Source organism: Petromyzon marinus, chromosome 23 (assembly GCF_048934315.1).
Source record: "Petromyzon marinus isolate PM22_M1 ecotype Great Lakes invasive population chromosome 23, UKy_Petmar_22M1.pri1.0, whole genome shotgun sequence".
In the NCBI taxonomy this organism is placed as follows: Eukaryota; Metazoa; Chordata; class Hyperoartia; order Petromyzontiformes; family Petromyzontidae; genus Petromyzon; species Petromyzon marinus.
The window spans coordinates 8,741,087-8,763,886 of NC_133689.1; the positions used below are offsets into that span (position 1 = coordinate 8,741,087).

A 22,800-nucleotide genomic window follows, 5' to 3' on the forward strand; every position below is an offset into this window, starting at 1 on the left:
TTTATTTTATTTTTATTACCGAAAGAACCAATAATAATTCTACATTATAGACTGCCAGTACGCTCACTCAGTTGAATAACCATTTATACAGTCTACATTATAGACTGCCAGTACACTCACCGAGGTTAAGAACCAGGCTACAGTCTACATTATAGACTGCCAGTACACTCACCGAGGTTAAGAACCAGACTACAGTCTACATTATAGACTGCCAATACGCTCCACAAGCTTAAAAATCAGGCTACAGTCTACATTATAGACTGCCAATACACTCACTCCGATTAAGAACCAGGCTACAGTATACATTAGTGGTTTTTGTTTTATTCTTTTTATTCACATTATTATTATTTTTTTATCTACGTGACTTTACCGAAAGAACCAAAGAATATGAATTTCTGCAGTCACGAAAGTTTTAAGTCGAAATTTGATGAACTATTAAGGAGAGCGAGTTGACATGGGCAGGGCATGTTGCTAGAAAGGATGGTCGAGACTAACAACACAGTGGCAGACAAAGGAGGGATCCCATTCAGGAGGATGTCCATTCCATCTAGTCAATACTCGATGGAATCTTACGTCCCTGGACTGTGAGAGATGGCGACAGCTTAGGAAAGCCTGCATCCAGCAGTGTATTTATCATGGCTGCTGATGGTGCATTAACACTAACAGGGAGTCGAGCAACACACAGTAGTCCTAATTGGTATATGGGGGCACTTTTAATCCATATTTTATAACATTTTACGAACGTTTATTTTATTACAGCTAGACATGAATTTTTTTAAATATGTAGTTAATGTGTAACAGTCTGATGAATATGGAAGGAGAAAGCATATAAATGTTGACACAAGTTGGTTCATACAAAAGGTAATCACAGTCACCCTCTCCCCTTCAGATCTCTGCAACGTTTTCCAGCATTAGCAGCAAGGGTCGCGGCACGCGGAATTTTGTGGCCAGGTGACGAGGTGTTAACTACTTCGCCTGGTATACAGGAGGTCGTGGGTTCTTTCCCGAACCTGGTGCCTGCTGTATATTCGGTTCTCCCCTTGGTCGCGTGGATTTTTCTCCAGGTCCTTCGTTTCTTCCCCCTCCACATTTAGAAGCATTCGTTTTCAGAATTTGGCTGGTGACCATTTCCACAAGATAAGCCACTTCGTTGAGCTATCATTTGTGGCCATGTTGCTTCTGAAAAAGAGATATATAGCTCAGTGGGCATTGCCAGTTTTAAATAGTTGTAGTTTTGTAAAACTTCCCGGAGGAACTGGACAGTGCATACCGGATCATGAGAGCCCAGTGATGTGTATGTATCTATGTTGAACTTCTTTCGCACCGCATGTAGCCAAACATGCTGATCGGAGGTACGGGGGAAGGACGACAAACTAAACACAAAAATTTATGTCGGCACTTTCTCAACTTTGGTCACATTTTCAGTTAGACATGTGGCCTCCATTGCTGCTTCAACAACCGCGGGGGGTGGGCGTATTGCGGAAAAATTGCCGCTCGTTATCTGCGAGCGGGAATACAAAAGAATATGAATGGGAGCCCTATTTGAGAGCCATTGATTGACACTCCCAGCGTTCACAATAGTAAAATCGGAGTGTTTAATGTTTTGTAGGTTGGCGGATTGACCCTTCATATTGGGTCGTCGTTGAGCACGGCCGAATGTCTCTACTCGTGTTTCCACATCGCCACCCAACTCAGAGGAGTGACAAATCTCAGCAGAGCGCCAGTGTTGGGTGTAAGAACCATTCAAGCTTCAATGTGTGCCGTATATCACGTGCAAATTACCGGCACTGCACCCACTGCGCCCGTCGTCGCATAGATTAGCTAGCAGTAAGTGATTTACAATGAATTATGTATACGCCAACATTAACTTTCTGAGTGCCACTTTAACCTGCTTTTTTTCAACGTGTGTCAAAAAAATATTCAGTATAAATCTTGCCCATTGCACGGTGTTTCCCATAGTCAAAGCGGCCTTACGTGTTCGTGCTTTCTGGTGGATTCTGGTGGTACTCACAATAATACATGTACCAATTTATAACCAGTGTTCACCTGGTTATAAATTGTTAACATTTATCCAACCACTGCACTGAAACTCGAAGTCATATTTGGAGAGACAGAACTGGAAGCATTTGTCAATAAACCCGTGGCCTTAAAAAAACTAAATATATAATAGGTGAGGTGTCAGGCAATGACCTATCATCACCAGAGATAGAGGCTGGAAAAGGTATGGAGCAAAGTTGATCATCAGTATTGGTGAAATTACTTGCAAAGTCAAAATTTTGGGTTTTGGCCTAATTAATTTTACGTTTAAAATCCATCATTATCTTGCTTACTTAAGATCAACCATGCGGTAGGTTAACCCCATGCACAATATAGCGCCACGTTAGACGAATTTCGTTAGGTTAGGGTTAAAATATACTCCCACATTTTGGAAAGAAGACTGGTCAACTGATAATCCTATTTCATCACCTTATTTCGAACGCGTTTGTATATTTGGCCCTTGTGGGTTAGTTGAATTGAAAAAAGCTAACTTTCAATCTCTCCCTAATCTTGCCCTCTTTTTACTTCGTGCCTAAGATCACGGCTAAGGCCTCCCGTTGTTACGCGCGTTCCAGACACCCCCGTGTGCCCAGGTCCATTGCGCTTCTTAGTTGTTGAAAATAAAAAATGGATTGACGAACAGAAGAACCACTGCTGTCGATGTGTTGGCATGAATGCACGTTGCTCGATCTTTCATGTGCACCAAGGTTGTCGGTGGGAAGATGTCGGAATCGGGCCGGCTCTGTGCGTACATCACCAAAGTGAAGAAGGGAAGTTTGGCAGATATTGTAGGTCACTTGCGGGCAGGTGAGTCCCACTCCTGTGGCCGCTTAACCAACACAGTGCCCTCATCGTTCATGTATATCTATTATTATTATTTATCATTACGCTTACTTACCCAGAAAATCCCTACCGAGTTTCAAGACTTGTTTTTGGCAGCATCCTGCCAAGCTTTCGCAATCAGGGTGCGATGCTGTTGCTGAGCTTAATCCAAATTGAGTAATTGTCAGGTAATTTTGATTGCAATGGGGATGTTTGGCCAATGCCAGTTACATTGTTTGTTTGTTTAACTATGGGAGGAAACCAATGGGTCGCTGATACTGAAATAGGTCGCTGATCCTGAAACATACGTTGTAAAACATGTATTAGCATTCTGTATACATCCAAATGTAGTTATAAAGCATAAATATATATTAACATTGCTCATATGCAATATCAATATATCTTTTTAAGTCAGAGTTGAAATCACACGACTTAAAATAAATAGCACAAACTATTGCTTGACTCAGGACAATTACATATTTAGGTAAGAATGGGCCATTCTCAATTAAACGTCCTCACTCATGTATCACAGCCAACTTGTATGTATAGTAAACATATGGATAAACTTCACGACCCACAGTGAAACTGAGGTGCTGTCTATTGTACACAGGCCAGGCTGCAGCTCATTAGGGGGAACACCAGGGCTCCTGGTCTTAACTTATGTCTCCTCTGATCGTAAAAAAATAAAAAAAACCTTGTGAGTCGAAATAATGGCCAGGTTCGATCACTAATCACTTACTTTCGGTACACACGTCACTATTTGCCACCCCCCACACCCCCCAACCCCATGCTTGCTGTTCTTGGTGCAGGTGATGAGGTCCTGGAGTGGAACAGGAAAGTTCTGCAAGGGGCTTCTTTTCAGGACGTCTACAACATCATCTTGGAGTCAAAGCCGGAGCTGCAGGTGGAGCTGATCGTGTCGAGGCCTATTGGGTGAGCCAACTTCCGGCCCCCAGATGAATGACACGCGGAGCATCTTTCACGGGTTCACGCTTCGCTCGCGTAAAATCATCGAGGGATCGATGCTCTGCTTTTGTCGCAAATGTGATGCCGTCACAGTGGTGTGATGGTTAGCCATGTTTGCGAAATGTTAACAACCTCGCCTGGTATGCAGGAGGTCGAGGGGTACGATCCCGACCATGATGCCTGTTATATTTGGAGTTTGCATGCTCTCCCTGTGGTCACGTGGATTTTTTTTCCGTTGAGAGTATTTGGCTGCTATACATTTCCACATGGTAAGCCACTTCGTTGAGCTATCTTTTGAGGCCAGGTCACTTCTGAAAAATACCTATATAGTTCAGGGCCTTACCTGTTAGTTTAGCACACTGGACATACAACCCAGAGGTTGAAAGTTCAGCGCAGTCTCCACTGGCAAGGTAGTTGAAAAAACGGGACCAGTTTCTTAAATTTAAACCAGCAGTATAAACGGATGTGTAGCTTCTAATTTTGTTTGCTTAAGCAGGAAGGGCCCAATAACCGATTAGGCTTCATATTACAGGCGTCCTGCAACAGTGCAGACCACAGTTAGTCGATCGGCAAGTCGCATGTGGTGGGGTAAAGTGTGGGTACTCCCACCCCTTCCAAGACCAGCATAGAGAGCTCCTCTATAGGGGAGCTATAGAGAGCTCCTCTATAGGGTATTTTGCCTACTCTTTAGAGCTCCCTCTACGTGGAGGCTCTTCTGTCAGCAGTGGCGTGAGTGAGCAATTGCAGGGCTGCACCTTTAGCTTTTCGCGTCACAATCCTGAGCCACCGCTGATATTTCTTTTGCAGGGACATTCCACGGATACCGGACGGATCTCAAGCACAGCAAATGGAATCGAGTGAGTTCGTAATATTACTGATACTTGATTGTGCCCGTGTTGGTAGCTATAACGATCGTGCCCTGGAGGTCACCGAGTGGCTTTGGGGACTAATTTCTCCACGAGGTTGCGTTCACGCTGGCGCTCAAGGGGCTGCGGCGTGTACGTCTGGGCTCACAGCAAGACGGCTGCGCGCGTGTGTGTGCACATTTTTTAGGCTCCAGCTCCTTCGAGTCCCAGAAGATGGATCGGCCATCCATCTCTGTCACGTCGCCCACCAGTCCCAGCCTCCGCGACGTGCCGCAAATTCTCCCCGGCAGACTCTCGGTCAGTCCCCTTTTAACGTACCTCCGATTGGCTGGGTTGGCTACGTATGGTGTGAAATAAGTGAAACATACATTCATACACACAACTGCTATTGAAAGCCACTGTCCTCCTGCCCGTGTTTAGTTTACAAGTCTATAGGTCCAACTCCTAGGCACACACGTGTATGTGTATGTCTGTGTTCATGTATAAACTAAACTATTTAGTATTTTATCAGGTAAGGCCTGCTGAGCTATATAGCTATTTTTCAGAAGTAACCTGGCCACAAATGATAGCTCAACGAAGTGGCTCATCGCGTGGACATTTATAGCAGCCAAATACTCTAAATGCGTGTTTATTCTTAATGTGGAGGGGATAACCGGAGGACCCAGAGAAAAATCCACGCGAGCACGGGGAGAGAGATACGCAAACTCCAAATATACAGGAGTTACGATTGAGTACGAACCCACGACCTCCTGTATACCAGACGAGGAAGTTAACACCTCGCCACTGTGAGGAAGTACATTGCCCTAATAAGTTGGTTGCAAACATATACTTACGCATATGCTTGTTACAAAGTGATTGTGTGTTACTCGTGTGTTTTGTGTTATGTTTTTGTTATTTTTTGTTTGTTTTAAAACGTGTTTAATTAGCTTGGCTTGCTTTGTTTATAGAGTTTGTGCAGAACATTTTTGAAGTAAAATGTACGACAGTCTTATTTGTATGGGCCTCACTTCTTAATAGCCTTTAAGGGCCAAAGTGGTAATTCAACAGTATGGGCAAAGGAGGTCCCATGATGAAGCATATGCAGCACTTATATTAAATCACTCTTATTAAATGAACATTTAACTTACGTGAAAGAGTTCACAAAAAAAGCTGTAGGCCGTTCTGAGAAGAGTATTTATATCAAAGGCTCTCTGTACAATATATTATTTATTTTAATCTTAACAATTGCAGCATTTGCATCATGGTTATTACAGGAGTGCTTTGATCATCAAGTGCTCTTTTCTGTGAGTGGGAAAAACTATGATCGATTCATGTGCAAAAAATGAAAAGCTTTGTTCAAGTAATGCGTATTAGCATTAGAATCAATCACTGAAAGGGTATATTGTCCTAAATATTCATAATAAAGGTTTTTGGGTTAGATCGCGTTTATTTATAAATGTGTCGTAACCCTCCACCACCCGACACGGCCAATCAGCAAAAAAAGTGTCACGTTGACAAAAGACAAATAATTCACTACTTTAGCCCACCGGTGTGTTGAAGAGTGAATCCACAACATTTACAGTTTGAGTACGACGTTTCGCTGGCAAATACATCCAGCATCATCGGGCAATTCGCCAGAATGGTAAAGCCCTCGCTTGCTCCCGGTTTTATATAGAGCAGCAGGGTGACATCATCACTTAACTCATATCAGGTGCAGTGATTAGAGGCGGGGGGGGGGGGTATTGTAATTATATAATCGATTAGTAATCAGTCATTGGTTGTGATTAGTAATGAGTTGTAGATTAGTAATTCTTTAAATCAAAATGTAATGTGTATTATTTAATAATACGCTTCCAGGCCACACTAAGCCTGTAGCTGTCAGAGCGATTAAAGTTATTCTTGTTCCTCTCAATTTCAATGGATTCTCTAATTAGTCTTTGCCAGTAATAATTAGTTTTACACACCACTGCAACATTGTCAAAATCAATTGAGTGTCCTTGTTGACAAGCATGTTCTGCCACTGCCGACAGTTGTGTTTGAGATAATTTAATATTTCTTTGATGTTATTTAAGTCTTACACTGATGTTACGTCCCGTCTGCCCAATGTAGCAGCTGCCACATAAACAATTAATCCGATATACACCTTCTGTTGATAGTTTAGGTAATGCGTCTTTAGTGCAAGATACTAGTTTTTGAATTTTGTGTACTGTACCAAATCTTACTGTAATGTTTTGCTTTTGCAAAACACGGGCTAATTTGTCAGTTACTCCTGAGATATATGGAATTTTTATTGTTTTAACAATCTGGTCGCTTTCAGCAGTATTGCTTTGCGATCGTGATTTGGCATTCAGTGCTCTGTTAATTTGAGCATTATTGTAGCCATTCTGTCGTAGTGCGTCTTTAACGTTTTTAATCTCTCTCACTAGACTCTCACCATCTGACACTGTTTTAGCCCGATGTATGAGCGTCTTGATAAGAGAGGATTTCTGAGCTGGATGATGATGTGATTCTGCATTCAAAGAAATATTAAATTATCTCAAACACAACTGTCGGCAGTGGCAGAACATGCTTGTCAACAAGGACACTCATTTGATTTTGACAATGTTGCAGTGGTGTGTAAAACTAATTATTACTGGCAAAGACTAATTAGAGAATCCATTGAAATTGAGAGGAACAAGAATAACTTTAATCGCTCTGACAGCTACAGGCTTAGTGCGGCCTGGAAGCGTATTATTAAATAATACACATTACATTTTGATTTAAAGAATTACTAATCTACAACTCATTACTAATCATAACCAATGACTGATTACTAATCGATTATATAATTACAATACCCCCCCTCCGCCTCTAATCACTACACCTGATATGAGTTAAGTGATGACGTCACCCTGCTGCTCTATATAAAACCGGGAGCAAGCGAGGGCTTTACCATTCTGGCGAATTGCCCGATGATGCTGGATGTATTTACCAGCGAAACGTCGTACTCAAACTGTAAATGTTGTGGATTCACTCTTCAACACACCGGTGGGCTAAAGTAGTGAATTATGTCTTTTGTCAACGTGACACTTTTTTTGCTGATTGGCCGTGTCGGGTGGTGGAGGGTTACGACACATTTATAAATAAACGCGATCTAACCCAAAAACCGTTATTATGAATAATATTGGTCGCGAAAGCCTACGTGTTAAACTGTCCTAAATCTTTTTTGTCTTGTGAAACATTAATCAAAGGTTTAGGGTAGAGACTGCATTCACCAAGGCAGCAGATCTTTGGCTTTTTTTAAAAGAATAAAATAAAGTTTTGCCACGCAATGCACAGCTACTGCAAGTACTGTAAGTGTTTAGAGTACTTGGCTGCTGCTATAAATTTCGTTGAGCTATCATTTGTGGCAAGGTCGCTTCTGAAAAAGAGCTCTATAGCTCAGTGGGCCTTACCTGGTAAAATAAAAAATAGTTTAGTGTAAGTGGCCTCCTGCTCCTCCTTCTCCTCCTCCACCTCATCAAGCCCCTTGGCTCTCTGCAACCAGAAGAGGTGAGTGTCGCTTCTCTGTCTCAGCTCCGGTCACCTGGAATCCACTCCCTCCTCCTCCTCCTCCTCTGTCTTTCACTGCGCATCGCCGTCGGCACCACTCTTCATTCAGAATCTGTAGACTTTTCGACTTTTCTCTCCCTTATATTGATTCTCGCACCACCCCTGAATGTCCTCTTTGAGTTCAAGTTCAATTTGTGCACGTTGCAAACTCTCTACGAGATGAACGGACGAATGAACATTCAAGCGCCTGTGGTTACAATACATTTTGAAACAAATATTTCGTGCTCGACCAAAATTTAACACTGCCCCACAGTGTTTTTCCATACTTTAAACTTCCCTTGTAAATGATCAAATGTGCGGCATTTGACCTAGGTTAAAAAAATAAAATCTTAACCAAGCAATTATACTCTGCTAATCTTCTAGTGGAAATAGTGTTGTAAAATGAATAAATACCTGGGTCGCATGCATGATGCAGCAACATTTTTGGCAGAGGTCTTCAACTTATCAACTTTCACAGGCATTGCCTAGTCCATTGTGAATGTATTTCGCTGCAGGTGTGCAAGCGTGAAGCCACGGATCCAAATCTGGAATGCACACAAAGTTTTCACCTACATTTGTGTTCTCTGCGGAATGTCTTGTGCAGATCAAGCTGTGGTATGATAAGGTGGGATACCAGCTCATAGTCACTGTGCTCAGCGCCACCGAACTTCCACCCCGCGAGGACGGCCGACCAAGGAACCCCTACGTCAAGATCTACTTCCTGCCCGACCGGAGGTATTCTATATCAGCCAAGGTCCCCCATTGTACACCTGAGGCATTTGTGTAGCCTCTCCGATGTAGCCTCTCTGATATGCCCATCTGTAGCCTCTCCAATGTGCCCATGTGTAGCCTCTCTGATATGCCCATCTGTAGCCTCTCCAATGTGTCCATGTGTAGCCTCTCCAATGTGTCCAAGTGTAGCCGCTCTGATATGCCCATCTGTAGCCTCTCCAATGTGCCCATGGGTAGCCTCTCTGATATGCCCATCTGTAGCCTCTCCAATGTGCCCATGTGTAGCCTCTCTGATATGCCCATCTGTAGCCTCTCCAATGTGCCCATGTGTAGTCTCTCCGATGTGTCCATGTGTAGCCTCTCTGACGTGTCCATGTGTAGCCGCTCTGATATGCCCATCTGTAGCCTCTCCAATGTGCCCATGTGTAGCCTCTCCAATGTGCCCATCTGTAGCCTCTCCGGTGTGTCCATGTGTAGCCTCTCTGACGTGTCCATGTGTAGCCTCTCCGGTGTGTCCACGTGTATTCTCTCTGATGTGTCCACGTGTAGCCGCTCTGACGTGTCCATGTGTAGCCTCTCTGATGTGTCCATGTGTAGCCGCTCTGACGTGTTTACGGGCCGTACCACGTGTTTTGTTTGACGCAATGCCTGTTGTTTTGCATCATTGTGCCGGGTGCCTCTTCGTCAACTGAATCAGTGTTCACATATCCAGTTCCTGAAAAATGCTCCCACACCTGCAGCTGTATTGCGTGAAAGAAAGACAACACGCCCTAAAACACCGAACTGCACGTTCGTTTTTAGATGCATTCCTGGCACGCGTCTCTCAAGCTGTCAGACACCGGTGTGAAGCTTCCTTATGAGGAAAGCAATTCGGTTCATGAGAGTGCAACTTTGAGTTACACTGCCATGTCTAGTGACATCACTGCCCTCTTGTGACATCACTGACGTCTGACGACCCCACCTGTATTTCTGCAGCATTACGCGCAGACGGGCACGCATCTGATTGGACATTGCTTTGATATGAAAGCATTATAGTATGCAATACATATTTAGATTGTATTCTCCTTTTAGTAGCAGAGTAAAATCATCAATGCACGAGTGGATTCAGGAGCAAGGCAGCATGCCAGTGGTTCGTGCCTCATTTGTACTGTAGAATGCACATTTTGCATTTGAAACAAGCTCACGGATCAAGTCAGTGGCAACTGTCATGTCGATCCGTTCTGAGCCTTTCATTAGGTTTGCACAGCCTCAGACGAGTACCTAATGCGGCGTGTAAACATCAGCCGCGGTGAAATCAAAGAAGATAGGTGCGCTGGCAATGCCACCCCCTCATGTGCCATGGAGGGCTTTTCTAAAGCTGCTTTTTATATTTTTTCCCCAGTGTTATTCCGATTATGCTCTAGGCATCAAGTCCATGAGACATGACACAAAATATTCATTTCGATCTCTCTCAGTGCAACCCTTCGTTTCAGAACAGCAGTTCCCAACCTTTTCGAGTGTGAGGACCCCTTTTTAACCTCCAAACATTTTATGGACCACCACGTGCTACGAGCATGTGAGGATGTTTTTATATTTGTTCATCTTTTTCACGGACTCCCTGTATTAGCCTCGCAGACAACCAGGTGTCCGCGGACCACAGGCTGGGAACCGCTGTCTCAGAGAATAGACTCCTGAAGTGGATATCACAGAGCTACTTCTGAGATCCCTTCCCAGCAGAGGGCAGCACTTTCCCGTGACCACTTTGAGAACCCAGTTTAATGATCACAAACGGCCACCTGGATTCGAACCGGCGGTAAGAGCTCAGCACTCTGACCTCTGACCTCAGCGCTCTGACCCACCTGGGCATTCAAGCCCTCAATAAGTGCTCATTAATGGAACTTTTCCACAGAGTCGTTACAGATATACATTTTTACTTATGACCAGGTAAGGCTAATTGAGCTAGATAGCTCTTTGGCAGAAGTGACCTGGCTACAGATGATCGCTCAACGAAATGGCTTATCATGTTGGAAATGTATAGCAGCCAAATACTCTAAACACGTGATGTTGATTCTAAATGTGGAGGGAAAAAATCCGGAGGACCCGGAGAAAAATCCAAGCGACCATGGGGAGAGAAAAATGCAGACTCCAAATATACAGGCGGCACGGTCGGAATTTAACCCACGATCTCCTGTGTACCATGCGAGGCAGTTAACATCTTGCCACAGTGGCGCCTATATCTATATATACATCCGGGGGGGGGGGAGGTGGGCGATCGTCGCTGTTTAACGTTGTCGACTCTGCTACCCCCCCCTCCCCAACCCACTCCCCGGGCAGGAGTAAGCGGCGCACCAAGACGGCACGCAAGACCCTGGAGCCCAAGTGGAGCCAGACGTTCGTCTACTGCCCCGTGCATCGGCGCGAGTTCCGCGAGCGAATGCTGGAGCTCACGCTGTGGGACCAGCCGCGCGTGCTGGAGGAGGAGAGCGAGTTTCTGGGCGAGGTGCGACCGCCGCGCTCCCAGCGGGGAGAGCGGCCGCTTCCGCTAGGCCCGGTGGCAGTTACCCTCGCAGAGCCCTTTTTCTCACTCGAGCGGTGGAGTTCAAATCCACTGACCGCGTTCTGGCAGCCTCTTCATCTGGGCAGTCTGGTTAGCATCAATAGAGCATGCCAAATACCCCGTAGAAGGGCTGTCTTGAGGCCCCCTCTGTCAGCAGTGGCAAAAGCGAGACGTTGCAGGGCTGCGCCTTTATCATTCTGGGAGCTAAACAGTTGTCCTATCGATATACTCGCCCCAATCCTGATAACGTGGGCTTAACACAGTTGACTCAGGACCACCACCAAACTTTACAATCACTGCTTTTCACCAATTTGAGCATGGAAACAATGTAGCTTTCAAATGTAAATGTATATTTACTCGATCAAGAAAGCCCCGCAAGTGTCCCAAGCCTCAATTTCACATGTATCCCGCTTTGCATTTTTGGCGTGTCCTCCAGAGTGCGTGGTAAGAAACCAGACGGCCTGGAGAAAGCACACACACACGCACATACAGCGGGGACAAAGCTCAAACTTTATATGGGGCAGTCACGCGGTTCTTTTTAAGCACAATTTTCTGTGCCGCACCTTAGTCTCGTGTTACTGATGGCTCCATCTGTTGCATAACGCATTGCCGCTGCGCAGTAGATTATAACAACATCTAGCAGCTGTTAACGGTGAGGTCCTGTAATTGGTGAGCTCAGTATATATATATAAAAAAAAGGATTTTACTGCTCAAACGAGCTGTAGAACGGTATTGCATGCATGTTGTGCTTCTTTCGCACCGTACGTAACCAACCGCGCTAATCGGAGGTGTGGGGGAAGGACAACAAGCTAAACACAAAAAGCAGTTCTCAAGAAATGTCAGCTCTGAGCCAGTCGTGAAAATTCAGCGATCCTATGACAAAAAAACGAATCATTCCATAGGATAAGTACATATAACTTAGCATAAAGCAATACTTATTTTTGATAATTAGAGCCTTTGTCAACCCCGATCATGCAGCCTTCCTTTTGCCAGTGCTCTACCCCCAGTATTCACTGGCCGGATGATTTTGGTACAAAGGTGGCTGTTACATCAAGTGGATACCTTGATTGTTTCGTTACTACAAACACATGGATTGTGTGTCTGTGTATGTTCGATAGCCCATGTGTGTTCATTTGAAATTGCGTCTTGTGTATTTCTCGGTGTGTGTGTCCACTTTAGGCACTTAACGCTGCATAGATTCGTTTTAGCAAAATTGAGTTGTACACTCGCGACATATCCACTGAATTTATCCATTCAAGCCATGTATTATTTAGACGTATGCTAACTGTATGCAAATTACATGTGAATGCTACCATAGCACACGGAGAAAGCCAGAGGGTTAAAGGTCACTCTGCGAGGTGTCGAGTTTGCTGAGTTGTCATCGACGAGTGTGTGTTTTGTTTTGTATTCTATAGTCACATTCACATGTCCAAGCGACCAAATGAAAAAAACCGCAGAACGATGCAAACGCGACGGTCAAAAGTAAACGACGAGAGAGAATCTTTAAAAAAAAAAACAATCATCAAAACGCGACCCCCCCAATTGTGGCCACCCATCAAATATCACTGGCGGCGTTGGCGAACCGTTACCCGTGTGGCCGACACGGCCCACGTAGCTCACCCCTAACCGACGTCCTGTTAGACCGATGGTGGATTGCCACGCTATCGCGATCGCGATCCTTTATTTGCTTATTTATCGATTCTCCCCCCGCCCCTCCCACCCGCGCACGCGCGGTCGAAACCCAGATTCTGATCGAGCTGGAGACGGCGCTGCTGGACGACGAGCCGCACTGCTACAAGCTGCAGTCGCACGACGCCTCCTCGCTGCCCCTGCCGCAGCCCTCCCCGTACCTCCCGCGCAAACACGTGTCCGCCGACAACGCCAAGAAGCTGCAAAGTACGTGGCGACCGCATGCACGCACACGCCTGTGAGCACCCCCCCCCCCCGCACCCCGCATCTTGCACGGTGGACCCTCCTCCCCCCCCCCCCCCACAGCCCCCCCCCCCCCCCCCCCACAAGCCCTTCTCGCCTCCTCAACTCTGGCGTACTGCCACAGAGCCAACGGTGGTGGCCATTGGATGGAGAAACTGCTGTCCCATAGAGCCAAGTGTGCCTGTTGGATGCAGATACTGCTTGTTGTTCCTCCCCCTCTCTCACCCATCCACCGCTTGCCATAGAAACGTGGAATTCTCACCACCGACTCAATGCTGTTAACAGCGAGACGATAGTGGCCTTGCCGCTTGTTTGACGGGGGAGAGCAAGTTCGCTTGGAAGAGACAAACGTGCAAGGCTGAACGTGTAATACGACGTCAACATTTATTTTCGTTTAACGCAAGTGCCCCTTGGCGCCCAAAGAAATTGACCTTTTTTTTTTTGTCGCTAATGGTTGCACCGTCAGGAGGCCCGTGCACGTTCGGCAATGCAAACCGCGCAAAACGTTCATTTAAACACTCGCAGGGACATCAACGAGAATAGTGGCAAATCCTGTAGTCCCGAATCGTAGCTCTTAAAAGTAACCACTCCACAACGTTACGAGAGGTTCATGGCAAATGGCCATCAATGTCAAACACAGAATCAAAGCAAACATCTTCGGAGTGTGCGTAAAGCCAATTGAAATAGGATCAATCTTAGCAACAGTGCTTTTTTTGTGCTCGTGTTGGCAATATACGACACCGTGACATTCGTTTCTTGCCGTGCAGGTTAGAATTGCCTAGTTAACGTCCCCACTATCACTTTCTCAAGTGCCAACAGCGCTTACGTTGTCCATGCACACTACACTGTTTTCATGGTTGTTGATTATTTTACTGATGTATTGAATATGATTACATCTTTTCAGTATTGTGGTAGATGTTATTGATATACCTATACTGCGGTGTATGATTTGTGCCATAGAGCTTTGCTTATTAATATCCCATTATATCCTAGTGCCACACGCGATTGCTCCCTATGCTATTGTATCTTGTAAATCTTCACGTGATTATATATCGCTTGTCTCTATATGATTGTACATGGATATGCCGTCTATGACTGTGTATGGCTTTTTTTTCTCCCCTTATACTGTATTGTTATTTCATATATACAGTAACTACGTACTGTATTGATATTTTCTCCAGGGTTATATAGGATCTTTCCTATTTGACTGCATTTGGTGTTTTCTTTGTGTGGTGGAGTATGCTTTCTCCTCTATGACTATGTGAAGTGGTTTGCTCCTTCCAATGTCCCTCACCGTTAACCCCACTGTTTGTTTGCATGTTGCTATATGAAGGTGTCCGTGAGTGCCTGTGTTGTGCGTGTGCGTGCGTCTTTGAAACGTAGCATCGTCGCTCTAGGCAGATCTATACTGAGTGAGTTGCACAATTTTCAACGTGGACAGACGCCTGTTCCCTTTAACTGAGGTGATATTTAAAATGTTATTCTCATCGTGGCGCTGCTGAACATTCCTGAATGTATCTGCCAAGCAAAGTGATTGAATAAACAGTTAAATAAATCCATAAATATGGTGTGATTTGCTGTAATTAACGCACATCTAAATATTGATAAATTGCAAACGCTTAATTGTGGTTTCACTCCCTCTGTGTCTGAAGCTGAGACTCATGATTATATCATAAATTAAAGCAAAATTCGGGAGCCTAAATATTAAACAAAAAATAAAACATAACCCGAATGTGTGCATTTCTCCCAAACTCTGATTAATAACACAAAAATACACCAACTCAAGGTAAGTTACATAACTGTGAACTAAAAATGCATGCTGCAGAAAAGCGTATTAAGCGGCCTTTGTGCCATTAAGGCAGTCATATTAAAGCTTGGTATGGTGCTCCTCGCCCCCCCCCCAACCCCCCTAATTGAGACCATTGGCTCCACCCCAGTCCCACTCATGCCACTTAAATATCGCTTACGCGAGTCGCTTATCAAAACTCGCGGGCGTTCTCCCTCTTTAGACCTCCCCCCCTCCACTATTAGTCTTGACCACTGGTCATTCCTCCTGGCGATGAGTCTGACCCAAGCACCGCTGTTGCTCTTCTGGTCCAGTTGTTGTTGAACGTCCCATTGATGTCCACTGTCCTCACCTCAAGAAAATACCCATAAAAGCCATCCTCGGTTAATACTTAAACGGTGATCTCTCCTGCTGGCATTAATTGATATTCTAAAACTTACATTGCATACAATAGCAGCACTGGCTGCAGCCAGAACTACACGTTTTGGCGTGCATGCCCCCCCCCCCCCCTGATAAATTCCCAATGTATCTCAATACTGATCGACTGCAAGATGTAGTGTAATGACACACCATCAGCGTACCGGAGGCTACTGAGCCCTTCATTAGCAATTTCTCCTGCACGGTATCCATGCTGTAGCCTGCACCCCCCCACCCTAACCCGAAAGGCTTTAATGCCTCCTCTAGGGTGGCATGATCCACGGATTGAGAATCTCTGCATTGAGCACCAAGCACAGAGTATCTGAGTCCCAGCAGTATTGTGTGAACGAGTATCGTAGTTTAATTTCTCAAACACGTAGACATCCTGACACATTATTTTTTTTTTTTAATATGCGGTTATAAACTAAACAGCAGCATCATGGCAATTAGAACAATGGACGACAAACTCCACACATTATGCCCAAGCTCTGGTTGAAAAGATATTTCCCATAATAGAAATCAAGACAGTGGTTGTTTTTTTTCTACTGAACTAAAGTCAATTTTGAAAAAAAAGTAATTTACAGTTGTCATGGAGGTTCTTCCTCAGCATGTGCACAATTTTTAAAACGCTCAACTTCCCCGTATATTTGTGCGAACATACCGCATCTGTACGTGTGGTGGTGATTTTTGGTTTGGTCATTTGTATCCAGCTGTATTTGTTCCGTGACTTTCCACTCGACGTTGTGTTTATATTCGGTGTTTTGTTTGTGTTTTATTTTAAGACATTAACGCGTTACACTCGTAGTCATTGTGCTTGTGCATTTAATGGTGTTGACAACGACGATGATGATAATGGAGGACGGTGATGATCGTCACCAAGATTACAATTCTGTGAAAGTTATTATTGAAATAGCACGGTCAACATTTGGTGATTATCGATGATAGCCGGAAGGCCATTGTATGATTCGGCAATGATCGATTTGGATATATACGTGGATTCAATTGGGTGATTAAATACAATTACGAGGCATTTGTATCTTTTTGGCATTCAAGTAATGTGATTTCACATTCGTAAGTTAACATCGAACAGATGTTCTGCATTACCGTTCTAGATGTGTGCCACGTAGTAATACATGGCCTGAATTTTACAATAAATGCATCTAGACAAACTATAATAATTCACTCACAAATTTCATGCCAACATTTTGATTCAAGTTACCAATCATCCATTTTTCTTCATCTATAAACGATGTAAAAAATAATATTTTAAAAAAATGCGCGTTTTTATCAAACAAATGAACCTTAGCCATATCAGTCTGCTCTGATCGTTTACATATTTAACGACACTCATAATTAGCAACAACGATTAATGTTTTGTTCTGTCAGCCAGCATTAAGTGATGTGTGGTTCTGCCAGCCAGCATAAGTAATCTGTGGTTCTGTTTACATTTACCGCCGTTCAGGATCCCAGCGCGTTAGTGATAGTGAAATTTCAGACTATGATTATGATGATGCCATTGGAGTTATATCGACAGGTATGAAGCGTGCACGCCCTGTGTCTTTCCCCCGTGTGAGCTCGTGCCCTGCACACATTTGCTTTCGCTTCTGCTTGCTGTGTCACGCGCATGTCGACCTGCATGTGCTTTTTTTTTGTCAGTGCATGCCACCACGATTGCATTTTTAAGGAGGTTGACAGAAATTTGTGATACGTGAATTTTCGCCAAAAAACTGAAATCGGTAGTTTTAATTACATCTTGTTGCAGTGAAGTGATCATGAGTCCGGGAAGAATCAATGGGTTAACATGAACTTCACTGCAAATTTAAATAATTGATCAATTTCTTAAAGGGAACTTACAACCTGATGATAATGTGTTGATGGGATTTTTCAATTATTCTCAATTTAAAGATCGTTACTTTAGAATGTTTTCAGTCTCCTTAAAAATGTATATTACATTTTTCAACAAAAATATACGTTTCAATGTTCGTAGGTTACTGCATAAAGTACTTGCGTTGTGTGTACAGTTGTGGAAATTATTGCTGAAATGAGTGGAAATGAAATTATCAAAAACAAATTATCGCATTAATGAACATTGTGATCTTGCTGAAAGAGTGGACTTTTTGTTATATATTCTAGAGAAAATAGCGACTGGTAATTATCACAGAGCTTACGAAAGAGAATACAAAATGTTGACTGAAATTCACGTAGATTTTTAAAGAGAGATTGTGAATGAGTGTTACAAGCACATAGAATGATGATGATGATGATAATAATAATGACGATCATTATGCAGTTGCGTGCAACATGTGACGATGAAATTGGCTGTCACCAATTCATCTGTTAACATTAGCCCTTTCCCGTTCCGAGATGACTGCAAGTTGCTGGGTGTGGGTCCCATTCACCGCTGAACATCGGAACTCGCAAGCGATGCAGCGTTAATTTTATTAAGAGAGGCACAGCGCCGTTGTTTTTAAAGACATTGCAATCACCGCAGATAACCTTAGCGACATGACCGCACTTTACGAAAGCTGGCGCCAAACTGTGTCACACGCCCTCCCCCTGTTTCAGTCTTTACTTCCGGTTTCGTTTTGATAATGTGCACGAACGTCATCGGAACTGAATCGGAAGAAAAACTGATGACGTAAACGCACGTCATCGGAATGGCAAAAGGGTTCATAGACAATCACCGACACGTTTACCCATCGCCGAAAGTTATTGCCGCGGTGTGTGCGAACGGAACGCAACTGCTAACGTTGGCCGTTATTGTCGCTCGGGGGTTGGGGGGGGGGGGGTGTGTGTGGGATTGGCGGTCGTCAATTCAGATTACCGCTGCGGAGGGAAGGACGGCGGCCCCACCACGCTGGCCGTGCCCGAGCAGCCGAGCGCGGCCCCGCGGCACCGCTCGCGCTCCGCGTCACCGCACCGCGCTGAAGGGAATGGCCGCACGCGCTCCCGGTCACCCGCCGTGCAGCAGAGGTGCGTCCAACACACCCACCCGCCGGCCCTCGCTCTCACCGCACTCACCGCCGATCCTCACCCTCACCGCCAACCCTAACTGCCAACCCTAACCCCAACCCTCTCCATCAATCCTCACCCCCAACCCTCACCTCCGATCCTAAACCCTCACCCCCAACTCTCACCCCCAACCCTCGCCCATAACCATAAGCCCTGCATTATCTGAATTAAAAAGGAATTATCGTAGTGATCTTGATCATGTTAAACGGTCACAGTGATTGCCTGCTTGGTGATTGATTGAGGCGAGCAAGTAAGTCTGAACGCTTGTTCTTTTGCACTCTTGTGAGTCCGGTCCATCACGAATGAGCACCGATCACGCAGATAACGCTCTTTGGAAGAACACTGCGCTGTTTTAAGCTTGTTGAAAAACTGTCTCAAACTCAAGGACGGATCTCGAACATCCGCCAGTGCTCATCTCCTCTTTTACAGCTCTCAGCCAGTCGTAGAAATTCATTTGTGTTGAGGAGGGTGCAAGTCTATCCATAGGGCAAACCATTGACTGACTTCTCCGCAATGCGGTACCTATTTTATCGACCACAAACCCGGGGTTTGAACTCGGAACGTTGCAACTGAGAGTCGCTCACTCTACCGCCGAGCTTCTTGGTCGGTTAAATGTGTTGTCGTTGCCTTAACCTGCTCAATAGTTCATGAAATGAAGCTCAATATTTATCCGCGTTAGTGAGGATTAATAATTAGTCGTGATGTAGAACCACAGGACCGGTTCAGATGTCGCCTTCCACTGATGTTAGCCGTGGTCGGTGAATGGTGCTCAGGCCACTGGGATACTGAAAAAAAACAATTGTCATATTTTGTGACTGGCAAATGAGGTTTCCAATGGTGCACTGGGATACTCTTGCGAATGATGTCACGGGATCCCGAACGTTCACTGTTAATCAGACGGCGTGGATGTTGCTGCTCAACTCCCTTCCTGTGCGCGGTGAGGAGGTGCCATACCCTGGCTCACCAGGAGAAGGCAGTACACAACAAAGATTTGAAATACAACTGTTAAAACTACAAATTTGTTTTTATTTTACCCAGGTAAGGCCCACTGAGCTGCATTGCTCTTTTTTCAGAAGCGACCGGGCCACAAATGATAGCTCAGCAAAGTGGCTTGTCACGTGGGAATTTCTGGCAGGTAAATACTCTAAACGCACGTTGATTTTAAATGTGGAGGGAAAAACCGGGGAACTCGGAGAAAAATCCACGCGACCACGGGGAGAACATGCAAACTCCAAATATACAGGCGTCAGGATCGGCATCGAGCTCACAACCTCCTGGACACCAGGCGAGGTAGTTTACATCTCGCCACCGTGGCACTCCTGCTACGCCGGTATCGCTTAAAGTGTTTCCCCCCCCACCCCCTTCACCTGAACGTGTGGGGTTTGCTCCAGTTTCCTCCCACATGTAAACACTCATTAATCGGCCAATAACACCTGGACATTTCAAAGGACCACAGAGCTTGGCCGATTGTTGGTGCCGGCTGACCGCGTGGCTGCCTTCCCGCTCGTCTGCGGTCCCCCGTTGATCCTCCGGGTCGATCTCTCTCTTCAGGAGTTGGGGGAACTGTGCGTGGTGGCGCCGTTAACAAGTTGAAATTCTAAGATTTTTCTCCGCGCACATTCAGCGTGCGAGCACCGGGTCAGGTGCGCGAGAATGCATTTCAAGAGGTGACCAAAACACTTTGATGCGTGGCGTAGTTGATATATGAACAAGCATCCGCATGCTTGACAGTGCCATCCACCTCAGCTCTGAGGAGCTCACAAGGCTATCGTGGTACCAGCTGTCCTCTTGGGGGGGGGGGGGGGGGGTCGTGCCGTGGGGAAGTGGTTCGCACACGCAAATCCTGAGGTTACATCTCCCAGGCACAGCAGCAGCTAAACCCCCCCCCCCCCCACCCCCGCTGCCTCCATTCAACCGACATTTGTAGATAGATACAACCACAGTCAACCGGCATGTCCACATGTGGTGGGTTCTCCTACCTCTCCCAAGATGTCTGGCCTGCTCGGAAGAGTAGGTCCAGTGTCCTCTATAGAGCCGCTCACTACAGCTCCCTCTAGTGGAGGCCTTTCCGCCACCAGTGACCTGAGCACTAAATAGCAGGGCTGCACCTGCGCCTTTAAAAAAAAAAACTCTTAACGGTAAACACACAGAGAAGCCGTCTCGTGGCCAATGCAGTGGATGCCACCGCAGCTTAGCATTTCTCGCTTCCTTCTCCCAGATTTCCGCAGGCGATACCAATGTCAGCTCTCAGTATCATCATCATCATTATCATCTGGCTCTAAGTCTTTCCCGTAGTTGCTCTGGCTTATCTGCCATCCTACCCTCGTCAACAACGCTTTACCGCGTTGCTTCATTCGAAATGTCCAAGTTGCTTCTCCTATGGCTTGTTTTGCTTTTTAAATGTTCACAATTACGGCAAGAAATACGTTGTGGTTGTAGAGTTTTTTTTTTGTTACTGCCACTTTGTGGGAAGTCAACTGTGGGTCATCTTATGGTTGGACTTGTTCCCGTCATAGGGAATGTCGAATGTTTTTGAACCGCTGGCTCAGGGCTGCCAATAGAGTTGAGCAACATGGCGTGGACGATTTAAGCCTGGACATTGTTGGACTTGGCTTTTGAGTCATGGTGGTGACCTACAACTCACAGCCAACAATTAAATACGAAATGTTTCAGCACTGCCTTTGAGATGTGCTTCATCCCATCGACACGGACTTGAAAAACTTATAATGGAGTTGGGAAGTTTCACAAACCAGTGGACCATGCAGTGTTTTGAAGTCAGTCACTCGACACGGTTGGTCTTTTTAGAATTCAGACATGGCCAGTTGTCTCGAGAACCAAGCCTTGCCATGGAGATCTCTGCTGAAAAGGTCATCGGGGCTGGCTCTAGGTTTTTGTTTTGCCTTTTGAAAAAAAAAAATATAAGGCGTAAACAAAAGAACCCTTCTGTCTACCTCCGCTGAGGGTAAGTGCCTTAATGAGTAGCGGAACGTCACCCATTTGAGAGCAGCTGCTGTCAAAAGCGCGAGGAGCGATGCTTGCCAAGCTGTTAGCAGAAAAGAGACAGGCATCACCTGGTGACCTCCGGTTTTTTTTTAGGAATAAGAAAAACAGGAGTTGGTGACTTTTTTATGTTTTAGAAATGCAAATGTGTTCGGTTTTGAGCTTTGTCAAAAAAGTTACTTTCTCCCCGCAGAAGTGGATGAACCTGTCAAAATCCCTCATTCTCACCGCAGGGACCCAGCTCCGCTTTAGGATGACCGCTATTTACTTCCCCTGAAAGTGGAACTGATTTTGTCGAGCCTTGAAGAAAAAAAAAGTTGAGTTCACTCCAAATCGAGATTTGCACCCTTGTAATTGCGAGCCACATGCTCCAATCATGGTAACAACCGGCACGTACCACTTTAGAACGATACTCGGGAGTATAAGTGTCAGTGCGTCGGGTACTGTACATGTGTCCAGTTAATTCAGAGACACATGCAGATCGTATGGATATGCCAGACCAAAATAAAATGTAAATAACCACCCGCAAGGAACTTGGTCAACTTCTGAACCATTCATTTTGAAAGCCGCGACCGCGGCTCTCATTCCAGGAGCTTGGACCAGGTTTCTCACAACAACAACAGGAGGTCTCGGTCTCCGTCACGGCACGAGGAGCGGCAGGGCAGGGAGAGAGGGAGAACTGTGGAGGCCCCATGCCCACGTGACCGTGAGAGGTAAGACTCAAGTCAGAGGTTGGTACTCAGCGGAATCCCGTGGGCTTAATATTTTGCGTTCCATAGAAAAATCCAATTTGTTATCTTGTGTTTATATATTTTTATTCTGCGCCGTCTTACGTGTAATATTGGGCTAATACAATTAAAATGAAGTCCATACTCGACGAATGTGAGTACCTGTCAAGGTGGTTGAAGCTTTGAATACGTTTCTTCATCTGCAATAGCCTCTATTCAAATTGTACCGTGAAGTGTTTAGGTATTTCACCCGTCTGCATATATTGCTGGAGGTTCCTACCTTCTGATGCATCTCGCGGCTGTGTGATATTGTGAAATATATACGTGCGTGTGTTACTTGCGTCTTCCGTAATCCGTGGGCCAATTTCACGTGGATTTGTGTAAATTGGCTTGTAGTTGGAGAACTACGTGGTGTGG

The 22,800-nt window shown here is 45.3% G+C and overlaps 1 protein-coding gene across 20 annotated transcripts in view; it reads left to right on the forward strand.

Moving 5' to 3' along the window:
* LOC116945264 (regulating synaptic membrane exocytosis protein 2-like) overlaps positions 1 to 22,800 on the forward strand; it is a 264,074-nt gene that overhangs the window by 160,471 nt on the left and 80,803 nt on the right. For 18 of the 20 annotated variants that reach the window (XM_076069014.1, XM_032959632.2, XM_076069008.1 and 15 more), the window contains 10 exons: positions 2,745 to 2,844; positions 3,669 to 3,792; positions 4,633 to 4,682; positions 4,879 to 4,988; positions 8,845 to 8,975; positions 11,286 to 11,451; positions 13,254 to 13,404; positions 17,106 to 17,177; positions 18,463 to 18,616; positions 22,246 to 22,368. In XM_076069014.1, the coding sequence (XP_075925129.1) occupies positions 2,745 to 2,844; positions 3,669 to 3,792; positions 4,633 to 4,682; positions 4,879 to 4,988; positions 8,845 to 8,975; positions 11,286 to 11,451; positions 13,254 to 13,404; positions 17,106 to 17,177; positions 18,463 to 18,616; positions 22,246 to 22,368 (1,181 nt within the window). The remainder of the gene's footprint in view (positions 1 to 2,744; positions 2,845 to 3,668; positions 3,793 to 4,632; positions 4,683 to 4,878; positions 4,989 to 8,844; positions 8,976 to 11,285; positions 11,452 to 13,253; positions 13,405 to 17,105; positions 17,178 to 18,462; positions 18,617 to 22,245; positions 22,369 to 22,800) is intronic. The other 2 variants (XM_076069015.1, XM_076069009.1) reach the window with 1 other exon arrangement.